Raw genomic sequence first — 12500 nt, forward strand, 5'->3', positions numbered from 1 at the left:
AAAATACACGATCAGTTTTGTTGTGTACAACTTTAGTTTTGCAGTGACTATCTTGTACAAATTCTCTTAATGTTGTACAGTTTATTTTTTTTAAGGTAGGTGAAAATTATTTTTTTCCGTATTACTTTCTAGTGAAAACATTTTTTTTTTCTTACGATTGATATTTGTATAAACGGTAGGTATGGAAAATTGAATAGGTATTTTCATTTTTATAATTTTCAATTTTTTATCATAAAACCAAGAAAAATCATGTTTATTTTTTTATTTGGAAATTTAATTCTCCCCTGAATTAAATTTCCAAGCAAAAAAATCTGAGGAAGATTTCAGAGTAGAACCTAAATAGTTATTTGCATTGTCACTTGTACTATTGAAAATAAAGTATGAGAAAAATATCATTTTGTCCCTATTCCACTATTTAATAAAAATCATTTTATTTTTATTTTCTTAACCTAATGTTACTCAATGACATGTATAATTGCAGTGAGATTCAAATGTCAGAGTATGTGTATACTTTTCTTTGTTTATACTATGATATTTGCCAAACATCTAACCCAGGGATTGCAACCTTTGACACCATACCAAACATGGTATATGAGGGGGCTGATTATGGCACTCCACATACATATTGGAAGAGGAAGAGGAAAATAATTTTAAAAATGAGGAAGGGGAAGAAAGTAAGTTGTATAATATTAGAGTAGGTCTACTACACAAAGGAATAGTATGTTTAATTCCAAGAAGTATTTTTTTTACATATTTGTAGTATCACTTCTTGAAATTAAGTGCAGTAGATAGAAAAATATAAAATCAAATCATAATTATCACATGTGGTGTCACATTCACAACGGGGCTTATATATGCGTAATGCTGCTCCCGCCGGCTAGATAACAGAAGTGCGCAGTGACTAAGCGCGAGACTCTCCAAGTGTAACGCTGTGCTGTGCCTCTCAGAGCGCTTTTCACCTGCCCCATTGAACAGGGTGATAATTGTTTTTTTTTATATTTGTTAACATTATTTTCACAAGTGAATAAAAATCTGTCAAAACTAAAGGAACTCCAATGATTATGTGCATATGTAACGATGTAAATCATACATATTGAGGGTGAGATCTTAATGATCTAGGATGTCACCCGGGGAGAGCGAGATATTACACCAACGTGATAACGTATCAACCTGCGCGAATTGGTTAAAAATAAACACTTTTTTAGTAAATAAAATAAATATAAGTGCTGTTCATATATTTAATGTCAGATGGCACTGCAAGCCTCTTTTTCAAGTTTCTACCCTAAAGTGCCACATCCTTGATTACATAGTGTGACCTGATTGGTTTAGAAGCATATAGGAAATGTAGGAAACTTAATTTTCTGCCTATCTCCATATACATTAAAAAAATTAAAGATGTTTTTGTCCACCCCATAGTACTTCCCTTACATTATCTAATCCATGTGATCTGAAAATGTGGTGCATATATAGTATCACTCTAATACAACATTTCTAACACTGATGTAGGTAATTATACACCTCAAAATCAGTGTAATCCTTCCAATATTGCATAGCACATTCTGGCCAACAGTCTTCTAAGGTTTAGAGCAATGATATTGGCGGCAAGGTATCACACGTGGCCACTCTCTCATCCCATATCCCAGACAGGGAGAATACTTGCTGAAATACACCCTGGACAACAGACTAGCTACCACAGAAAATTATTGGACACCACTGGGTTAAAAAGTATTAGCAATATAGGTTTCGATGTCTTTTTAATAAATGGAAATCAACAACTTTCTATATTTTATTGCCATTTTTTCTAATTGTATAAGTTTCAGGCTTACAAATAAGATATTGCCTCCATTAAATTAATAAAAATACACAAAATAAAAGGACAAATTCAGTAATTACAATAGAAATCTCAAGATAATTCCACAATCGTCATTCATCATCCATACGATTTTCATTTTCTTTCCAGAAGTTTCAATCACAGACTTTAATTTGTATTTTATATATAAATATATCAGAAATTACATACACCCTATTCAATCAGACATTTTCAATGTTTTATACTTCCTCCTTATTTTATCATGTAGTTATGCTTTTACCAAAAGTTCAGAGTAATAAAATGTAAAGTCAAATTTCTATTTCTTCTCTTTTCTGAATCTAGTTTTTTCTCTAAGCTCAAGTTTTTTCTGTCTTCTCACACTGGCCAAGACATTTTCAAAATTGGTTGTCTTTTTCTTGGCACTACCTTTGGGACCCACACTACCAGGTGTGCGGCGAGGAGTTAGACGTACTGTTGCTGGCTCATCGTCAAAGTCAAATCCTGACGTGTCAATTCTATGAGAGAAAAAGACAATTAATATCAAGATATTAAATTAACCTATACATCTACTTTCAATAAATCAGCATATATCAATATTACTCTACTCTATTATCCCCTTTGCTACATACTTTTCTGTTTCTTCTTCTCTGTCACTTTCAGAATCATCTTGTGAAGGTGTTAGGGGCCGTCTCCCTAGTTCCCAGTTCCATTTAATGGGCAATGCCCCATCTTTGGCTATGGCTTCATACAAGCGTATGATTTCTGTGGCACTTGGTTCAACTGAAATATAAAATTCTGGTTAACCAATCAAATACCAATGTATCAACATTCACACAATAAACACTGATTATTATCCTCATAAATGATATATCTATCACTATTACAATACTGATATCAAACAAAACGCTGTACTAATTTCTTAACTTATCAACTAGGGTACAGTATATACTACTTCATTTGACATATTTCTTGTATTTTTTGTGACATTTTAAGTTCTGAATGTTTTATAAATCATTTAACTTCTTTGGTAGTGATGTGGTCCAAAAAAGAACAAAATAAAAATCTCCACCAAAAATATTCTGTAGACCTTCCTGGCAATATATTTCCAAATAAGAAACTAGTTCAGGTTTACTCATGCCACAATATATATGGTTCAAGATGCAGTCCTATTTTTGGGCATTGCCTTTTTAAATAAGATGTAACTTTTGCTGGCTCATGTTTAGATTAGTGTACTGTGATAATGTTCTACACATCAGAATTCCCTCATTACTTTAAGAGATGATTTAAAGAATAACAATTAAAAAAAAGGTAAATATTCAGAAGACAACTGAATGTCATCTCCTAATCTCATACAGATCAGTAAGATAGAACTCGTAGACCTCTTTGGCGATTCTGTTCAATAAAGAGAAAGTCCAAACTTTATCTTGCCAGAATGCATGTGGTGGAAGTTTCTTAGCCTTTTTAGGAGCATAATGGGACAGCAAATTGATTGCTTGACAATGCACCCATGTTTGGCTGTTAATCATCTATCACAGATCACAAAAAGTTTCAAGTAAATTTAGACAAAACACAGCCAATATAATCATGAGAAGCCAACTCAACTCAAAATACCTTACAGTTGGCAATAATCACGGATTTTGAATTAATGTTATTCTAACCTTTTCATCAGCAACTTTATCTCTAGGGAAAATATATATATAAGCCTCACCATAAACCCCATTTTTCAATTCTTTCTGTATTTCTTCATCACTGCATTCCACCCTGAACGATTCTTCAGCATCCATAATGACCGAATCGAAGAGTCCAATTCACACTTGGTGGTCTGGTCTCTGTCTCCCTTCAAATATAACAAATATCGTGGTAATTCCTTTTAGTTCATAGCTTCCTTTCGCCTTGTTTTGTTTCTCCTTTCTTCTTTTTGAGGATTTTATACTACATGTATTCTATATTCCCTGATAGCATTCCTTTCGCCTTGTTTGTTTCTTCTTCTTCTTCTTTCTTTTTCTTTCTTCTTTTTGAGAGTTTTGCCTTGTTTGTTTACATGCGACGAGAAGTGGTCGAGTGACCTTTTGTTTACCTTTCGCGGACCGGGAACCTCCTCGTGGTTTTCGGGATTTTTTTTAGTAATTCTTATCTGCTCTATGAATGAATTGTAGGTCGTAATATTGCATTGGCGTTGGATCTATCTTTTATTTTTGTTTATTCTCTTTTGTAGGGTGAGGTTTGAGAAGGTAAAGAAATAGGAATTTTAAGGTTGTGCATATACGTGTAGGTGTACCATATATCAACAATATTTGCTTGCATTTGAATAATTATACGATATACCACTTATCATTTATTCTAAAGTGTGATTTTAAAAAATCATGTCATGTCTTTCACAGAGTCTCGTCACATCATAAAAATCCTGAATTTTTACATGTCACTCGTGTCTTGCTCCCCAACATGCCTCTTATTTTGATGTGCGGATTTCCCTCAAGTGGGAAAACGAAAAGGAGTTTGGAATTGAAAGAATACTTTGAGAATGAGAAAGATAAGGCAGTAACTATCGTGAGCGAGAATGACTTCCTCAACAAGGTAAGCAGTAATGACGTTTTTGAATGTTATAATTTTGGCCACATGCTCTTTGATCCTTGCTAACATTTCCATAAGTGTGATGCAAACTCTGCCTAACTTGTGTATTTGGACATTATCATTTGCTCAGTAATATTGTCCAGAATAGTACCATTAGCACTGTGTTCACATTCTATGAATGTCATTTATGACAACAAGGACTTCGAGACAATATTCTGTATGTCATATATTTTGATGGGAATATAATGTGTCTGGTATTCATTATCATGACAAACTTTAATTATCCAAATGAGCAAACCTCTAGCCCATCAAATAGTCATGTGTGATCAGTAGGAGACAGACTTTAGTATCAATGCATATGGTGGGTAACACTAATTAAATCACTGTAAAGACATATCAGACATTTTAAGGAATTCATTAGTATCAGATTAAATGGGTTTTACACTGCTGGCATATTGTAGAAAATTACCCACTCATCATAAGATACATGGTTGATTCCAACCTAATGCCAAGCAACAAGAAGCAAAATATGTGGTTTGTCACAATTTTGTCTCAGCATTGTCACAGTATACATGGGGATCACAGTTACTTTGCACCTAATCTTGCTGCAGTGGGAAAGCTTACAAATATTTTGACAAAATAAAACTTCCTTGTCTTACAACAAACCTCACCGGTGCATCACCAGTACACTGTATGGCAGCAAATGAACACATCTTAATGGTGTGACAGCCAGCATTCAACTGCCTTTATACAAACTTTGTGAAGCAAATAAAAACTATGAAACTATCCTTGCTTATGATTGGCCTGTTGATTCAAGGGTAGTGTTCAGTGGTTCAGCTGTCAAAAACGAGGTCAGTGCTGACCTGCTAAACACTTACATCAGCAAATTTTTGCCTTGCTGAAATATCAAGTAGTGGAGAAACAATTTTCACTTAATTGTGCTAGATTCTGAAAATACTTCCAGACCATTTCATTAACAGTCATTCCAAAAGTTTGTTCTACAAATAATACAAAGGTGTAGCAAATATTTGGTCTATTATTTGATTCAGCGGGTTACTCCACTTGGCTAAGTTTCAGTGGACAAGTGGTCAAACACAACTGAAGACAGAGATGCTTGAACAACAAGTTCACAAGACGGAACATTTTAAGACAAACCATACTCAACTTTTTTTTATTTAAATGGTTTAATTTTTATTTTTATTTTTAAAACTTCACTCTTTTTAACTTTTATTTGAGGGTTATTGGTCATTGCCTGTAGATGAGTTTAATGTCTAGGAATTGTTTTTCTTATATACAGTTCTTTTCAAAACCACTGCTCTTCACCCAAACAAAAACACATCAGTTAATTGTTCATCAGTATAGGATGAAGGTTGAAGGAGGTACTTTAAGTAATATATTTCTATATTAGGTAACTTTTCCAGTTTCAGTTTGCAGAAGAAATGTCATAGATAAAAATTGTTTCTTCTCGGTAAGAGTTGTTTTTTCTTATTTTATAACCATAACATTATTTTTTCTCTGTCTGCCCAGACGTAGTGCCCATAAAATTATTAATATAGAGAAATATTTTACAGGAAAAGAATGTAATATTTAGTGACTCTAGACGTGAGAAGGACTTAAGAGGAGCTATGAAGGCAGAAGTAATAAGATTATTGAATAAAGATGATGTAACAATATTTGATGCTGGAAATTACATCAAAGGCTACAGGTAAAAAGTAAAAGTTAAGAAGGTAGTATATATAACAATGATTAAATGTCTGCATAAAGTATAATGTATAATATAATGTATAATGTATGCATAATTTGATAATGAAATATGTATTTAGTCACAGTATCCTTTATTGAATATTGTATCTTGATTAGTTAATCATTTTAAAAAGAAAAGCAACATAGATATAATCATATTCATCAGAGTACAATTATTTTCATACTTGCTTGAATTGTTTGCAGATATGAGCTGTATTGTGCAACAAAACATAACAAAACACCCCATTGCATTGTCCACTGTTTGGCCCCAACTGAACAAGCGTGGACATGGAATGAAAATCGGCTAGAGGATGAACAATATACCCGCAAGGTTTTTGATGGCCTTGTGATGAGATACGAAGAACCCAATAGCAGTAATAGGTAAACAGGTATTCTTAATGTTGTTCCAGCTGCATTGGTATGATATAAATGATTAGGGATTAGTAACAACCAATTATTCTGGCTCTGTGGCAGATTGATTGGAAAGTAAACAATAATGATGAATATGTATGAATAATTGTAAAAGAAATTATGTAATTGTGGTATTTTTACAGACATATTCATGAATAAATGGAAATTCCTAACTTTCAGTCTACTGTTACATTAAAAAAAAGGTAATATAGACACTAACTTAGTCTTTGATAATAAAAATAAAAAATTGTGAATTATACCCTAAAGTTGAAATCTTCACTTTTCAAACAGGTGGGATTCACCAATGTTTACAGTTTTACCGGAAGATAAGCCCCAATTTGAAAGTATTTTTGAAGCAATATATCTACGCAAGCCTCCTCCACCTAATCAGTCTACACAAACACAGCCGCTATCATCTACAAACTTTCTATTTGAGCTAGACCGTACAACACAGGTAAGTTTTGAGTTTTGTGTTGAGGATAAGCCAAGATATGAAATTTAACTTGCTTACTTTCTTTTTTTTCTAAGAAAGTACTTAATAAATGTTGGATAAAGTATCATATAAAGTTGTTATATGTCTTTATTACAGAGGATGATAAAATTGTAGATACGAGAATTTATTTTTAGATCTCTCTGCAATGGGCATGTATCACAAGGTTAAATCACTTTTGTACTGCATTAATCCTTTTGTTGAAATTACAAGCTAATTATTCCTTCAGTTATGATGCCCTGTCATACCAAATGCTAATTAGTATCACTTTACTAATATATCATACATAGACTCATACATCGTAACATATACCAAGTAAATAATAGAAACATACATGTGGCTCGTCTTGGAAGGGTTAAGATATGTCAAGAATGGTAAAATATTAATTGGAAGGGTTGCAAACTTATAAAAAAAGAAAAAAAAAAGTAAAAGAGAAAAAAAAAGAAATGAAATAAACATTTTGGGTAAATTATAGAAAAACTATAATTAGTAAATAAGCATAATAAATGAAAAGGATTAAAAATTGTATCTGACAAGACTGGTGTAAAACTGTCAAGCAAAAAACATGAATATATCCTTATGGATTGAGTACCAAATAATATTCAGATGCTGACCACATAGCTTTTATTTCTGTTTTGCTGAACACACTTCCCTTTATTTAAACAGGAAGTAACAGCTTCCATAATGTCAGCCCAGAAAATAGTAGGAGGAAGTGACATCAAAATCCCTGGAGTTCCTGAGCCCATAAATTTAGGAAGAACGGTATGTATATCTGACCTCTTTATTTCATCTGCAAAGGCATTTTTGCAAATATTATCTATTCATAAAAACACACACTCACTCTCTCTATTTTTCTTTGTGTGTGTGTGTGTGTGTGTGTGTGTGTGTGTGTGTGTGTGTGTGTGTGTGTGTGTGTGTGTGTGTGTGTGTGTGTGTGTGTGTGTGTGTGTGTGTGTGTGTGTGTGTGTGTGTGTGTGTGTGTGTGTGTGTGTGTGTGTGTGTGTGTGTGTGTGTGTGTGTGTGTGTGTGTGTGTGTGTGTGTGTGTGTGTGTGTGTGTGTGTGTGTGTGTTTCTCTCAAAACATACACACTCTCTCTTTTTCTTTCTGTGTATGTATGTGTGTGTGTGCATGCATGCATGCACGCAATGTGCATATATTTGTCTATTTGTGTTTGTGTGTCAGTGTATAACTGTGTAACTGTGTATGTGCTTTCACATGCATCTGTTTGTTTGTAAATTCTTTCAATATGAATATATTGCAAAGACCATAACATAAATTATACCATCTGGTTTCTTCGTATCTTCATAGGTAACACTGGCAGAACTGACAAGAGCAAGAAGACAATTTATATCCTACACAAAGATGCATCCAGTGGAAGATACTGCAAAATTGTCTGCACTTTTTGTTCAGTATCTCAATACTACTTTGGGGTGATGATAAGTCCTTGATATAGAGGCTCTTCTGAACTTCTTTGAATTGTATTGGGTACGAATTGATATATATTTTCAGATTTTTTCCCCCACTATTATAAAGGAAAAAGTTTAGATACACCTGTTTCTTAGAATGATTACCATTTTTTTTATTTGTATATTTGTGGACATGTATATCATGAAATACAGAGTAAATACAATGTGATTTTTAAAAGAATTGGAAGTATACATTTTACAAAGTTTATATAGTTTTGTCTTTTACCTCATTTTCAGTATCTCTGTAGCCCCCACTCCCTCAGTGGATTAGATTAGGCCCTAGTTATTTATAGAGTATTCATTGTACGATTTATGGACAACTTACGTTTCACTGAATTTATTTTACGTTAGGTATTACTACTATCAAATACTCCCAGAGACCATGATGTGATAGGACTTCATCCGTCATGAGGGGAATATGCCAATGCTGTGATATCACATCATCTGGTGTGAATGGGTTAAGAGCTATTAGGTCTCACATTGATATTTTATAGAATTAATTTTAATATCTTTCATATGGAAGATTGAACTACAATTATAGAAATGGATATCATACTCTTTTTAGGTTGCTGGAGTTCCCTTAAATGTCATATAAGCAATATATAACACTGTTTACCAATGAGATTTCCATAAAAATATTAAGAGTAATTGAGACTGGAACCACACAAGATATGGGGAAATATAGCAATTCTATATTTCACATCATAATGTAATCATAACAAATATAATCATAATAAGGTTAAAATGGAGGTGTTAATGTTTTTTAAACTTTTTTTATTAAAGATTTCTGTTTTAAAGCACAGGAATTATCAAATATATATGTATTTTACTTCAAAAATATATGTATGGGAAAAAGACATGTAACCCATTTGCGCCGGATGACGTGTTGATACATTTCGTGGTTTTTGCATCAGACGCCAGTGACGAGATATTTGGCCAAGGCCGGTGCTTGGGGTGAGTGAGCAGACAGCCCAGGCTCGCGGCTAGTGCGCCCGAGAATCCAGAGGCGTTAGGCCTGTGCGTTCAAAAAACCCAGGCATTGTGACCATTCAAAGCCAGAATCGCCCTGGCGTGAATGGGTTAAGTGAAATACATATAACTATAAAAAAATTGAAACCCAACAGCAAAAGAAAATTTATTGGTGGGAATACAGTTGTTCAAAAATGCAATCTGAATTTGAAATTTTTTAAACATAAAAATGTTGGTTAAGGAAAGGTTTGCAGCAAAATTAATGGAAGTGAAAAGAAACAATAGGGAAATATAAAAAGAAGTGTAGCCTGTTACAGTAAAGTATAGCATCTTGCATGTAATTCCTACATATGAATTAGTATATATGAGGAAGCACATAACAGACAAAAAGAAGGTACATATATATTTTGTAACTTAAAAACATTTTTCACATATACAACACATTTGTGATTCATATTCTTTGATAATCATCAAACCATTTACTTGCAGAAGATATATCTTAAATCTTTTTATAAGTTTTTAGACACTCTTCAATTCCTGTCAATCCAGTACTGCTGAGCTCCTCAATGACGTGGTCTCTCAAATCTCCTCTCTTAAAATAGGAACATTATATTAGATGAGGAAAATACCAGGAAACCGTTAGTATAAAGATCGCTAGACAAGATGAGCTCTATGATAATAAACAGCTTTGTTTTAGAAATTGCAGAATTAAGAGGTTTATAAGGAGAATATCTATATTCATATGAGTGAAATATAACACCAGTGTAAAAATTACAAACAACACTCTCAAATTTACTCACAGTTTTTTGGTCTAATTCATCCTCGTACTCCACAACTTCCTTAGCATAAAAAGGAATATAAGGAAGTGCAGAGTAGACAGCAGCACTACAGCGTATGCTGTCTTTGTTCATTAGGTCTTCCAGAGCTTCAAAAGGGTAAAACTGCTGCAGAACTTTCCGCCAACCTGATCCAAAGGCCTGAAATTTGATTTATTTCCTCTGTAATTTTTTCCATCCCAAACACAAATTGATCTCCAAAATTATGGAGAGCAGAAAACAGAAATAAGCTGTATATTTTCCAATGGATTAATGTGATATTCCAGGAACTGTAAAGAGAAAACCTCACAGTGTCAAGCAAAAAACATGAAATTTGGGATGTAATTTATTTTTTATTTTCCTTCATTTCGTACAAAAATGTATTATAAATTAAAATGTACCATTGCAAGAGTAAAATAACCAAACTGAAAGAAGAGTGATAAAAATAGAGGTTGTCTTGCAATCATTTTGCTTTCCATCATCTAATCTTTGACTTCACTTGCACAAACCTATACTTCAAGCACAGTAACATTGTACCTTTGAGGAATGAAGTGCAGAGGTGAAGAACAGAATGGACTGGTTTGCGACATCGGCCAAGCTAAGGCACTCCTGTCTTATGTCCTCTTCTGCTCCTGTGCTTTTGTTCTGTTGTACTCGTTCCACCCAGACCTTTATTCTGGGGACAGAGATAAGGGTTCTTTTAAAGGGTTGGATGTTTAATATACACTAAGAGATATGATGGATACAGATTGTGATTTTAGACTAGGGCTGCATTGCTGTCATGGCAAGATCTCATAATCATAGGTCCATAAGGTTAACATTATGATAAGTTTCATGCTGAACAATTTGTAAATACTAATGAAGGGAGGAACTGGAAATACACAAATATGTCAAAGGCCCAAAATGACTTACAAATATATGATCTATCTTAAACAGCCTTAAATGACTGTCCTACCTTGCAAGGAGACCACCAAGCCGATGTGTACTGGAAATGTCACCCTTCACGAGGATGGCCAGAGTCAGCAAGGCAGGAGGTGCAAAGAAAGCTGGGAGCTCTAGGACTTCAATGTACATATTTACCTAGATGTTGAATAAGTATAAGAAAAAGTATTTCAGTATTGATGAAATAAAGACTTTAAAATAGTGATAATATGAAATATATGTCTAAATATAAGAAAAGATACACAATTCATTATCCTTGGAATGGTAGATAGCTCAATAAACCATAATCCACAATTTTATATAAGAAAGCAATAAATCTAAAACATGTAAAAGAAGTTTTAGGTATACTTTCGTAAAATGCACATTACAAGTATGATACTCATGAATGCAATATACTTTTTCTTTACCTTGACATAAAAATCCAAAATTTGATGCAAGACCATTGGATGGTACTTGAAGTCCAAAAGTGCGGAGAGGAACAAACGTTCCATTCGCACCATGAGGAACCACAGTCCTACAATTGCATTGCAGCTCACCACTTCTTGAGGCCAATCATGATAAGGTTTTTCTGGGAAAAAGGATATTTAAATCTTGAATAGCACTGTAAAACAGCATGTAATACTGCGCAGTATTTACCCTTTTTTTGGGAGGGAAAGAGAGGGGGTATGTTCTTCACATTCTGAATATCTAGAAATATCATACAAGTAATATTATATGCCCCTCATGGCCCACCCCCCATCCAATGCTACTTGAAATCAAAATATTCAACCCTTTCAGTGCTGGACTCCACCAGCTTAGTATCAGATTTAAATCTTACAAAGAAATTCTGTTTATCTAACTGGTATAGTAAATCACAATGCAGGGAAATATTTTATGAAATTTATACTGTGGTACCATAAAAGAAAGTGGAAGAACAGTCTGGTGGTTTAAGTGTGAAACAAAGAATTAATAACAATATAAATAAAAGAGAAAGATACAGAGGGATATAGGGGAAGAGGGAGGGACAGAAACAAATATAACAGATTCTTCATGAAATACATAAACATACTCTCTTTTTGGAGGTTCTCCTCCTGTGCCACAATTGCCCATGCACAAGCAGTCTTGGCAACAGCTGCAATGACCAAGCACCAGGTTACTAGAGTGCGACCACTCAGGAGTCTGGCAACCGTCCTCAAGAAGGTCTCTGAGATGAACTCAGGGGAAGTGAAGGTTGTTGTTTCCAGGAGGGAAATGACCTGAAACATGCAAGAATAACCGCTGTATAATTGATGCTAGCAAAAAT

At 33.8% G+C, this 12500-nt stretch overlaps 3 protein-coding genes across 4 annotated transcripts in view; 1 reads left to right on the top strand and 2 right to left on the bottom strand.

Annotated features, from left to right (window-relative positions):
* Positions 1-1774: 1774 nt before the first annotated feature.
* Positions 1775-3793, bottom strand: LOC122256678 (PAXIP1-associated glutamate-rich protein 1). The gene is made up of 3 exons (XM_043021527.2): positions 3519-3793; positions 2440-2590; positions 1775-2325 (listed from the first exon to the last, which is right to left on the bottom strand). The coding sequence occupies exons 1-3, from the start codon at positions 3592-3594 to the stop codon at positions 2127-2129; spliced, it is 426 nt and encodes a 141-aa protein (XP_042877461.1). The 5' UTR covers positions 3595-3793; the 3' UTR covers positions 1775-2126.
* An 85-nt stretch (positions 3794-3878) lies between these two features.
* Positions 3879-10621, top strand: LOC122256677 (protein KTI12 homolog). Its single transcript, XM_043021526.2, has 7 exons — positions 3879-4041; positions 4192-4384; positions 5953-6086; positions 6329-6505; positions 6827-6989; positions 7692-7787; positions 8335-10621. Exons 2-7 carry the CDS (start codon positions 4253-4255, stop codon positions 8458-8460), a joined length of 828 nt encoding a protein of 275 aa, XP_042877460.2. The 5' UTR covers positions 3879-4041; positions 4192-4252; the 3' UTR covers positions 8461-10621.
* LOC122256675 (centromere protein I) overlaps positions 8581-12500 on the bottom strand; it is a 13864-nt gene continuing 9944 nt past the window's right edge. The window contains exons 10-15 of one of the 2 annotated variants that reach the window (XM_043021523.2): positions 12267-12453; positions 11626-11786; positions 11232-11356; positions 10814-10952; positions 10262-10438; positions 8581-10053 (exon numbers count right to left, since the gene is read on the bottom strand). In XM_043021523.2, the coding sequence (XP_042877457.2) occupies positions 9961-10053; positions 10262-10438; positions 10814-10952; positions 11232-11356; positions 11626-11786; positions 12267-12453 (882 nt within the window). In that variant the 3' untranslated portion in view covers positions 8581-9960. The other variant, XM_043021522.2, reaches the window with a different exon arrangement.

The sequence above is a fragment of the Penaeus japonicus genome, unplaced genomic scaffold (genome assembly GCF_977035675.1).
Source record: "Penaeus japonicus unplaced genomic scaffold, GWHDUDI00000001_assembly GWHDUDI00000020, whole genome shotgun sequence".
Lineage (NCBI taxonomy): Eukaryota > Metazoa > Arthropoda > Malacostraca > Decapoda > Penaeidae > Penaeus > Penaeus japonicus.

Coding starts and splice junctions, on each gene's coding strand:
- LOC122256678 (XM_043021527.2), bottom strand. CDS start 3,594: ATGGATGCTGAAGAATCGTTCAGGGTGGAATGCAGTGATGAAGAAATA. Junction 2,591..3,518: donor ATTGAAAAATGGGGTTTATG/GTGAGGCTTATA, acceptor TTTATATTTCAG/TTGAACCAAGTGCCACAGAA. Junction 2,326..2,439: donor AGAGAAGAAGAAACAGAAAA/GTATGTAGCAAA, acceptor TTTCTCTCATAG/AATTGACACGTCAGGATTTG.
- LOC122256677 (XM_043021526.2), top strand. CDS start 4,253: ATGCCTCTTATTTTGATGTGCGGATTTCCCTCAAGTGGGAAAACGAAA. Junction 6,990..7,691: donor AGCTAGACCGTACAACACAG/GTAAGTTTTGAG, acceptor TTATTTAAACAG/GAAGTAACAGCTTCCATAAT. Junction 7,788..8,334: donor CCATAAATTTAGGAAGAACG/GTATGTATATCT, acceptor GTATCTTCATAG/GTAACACTGGCAGAACTGAC.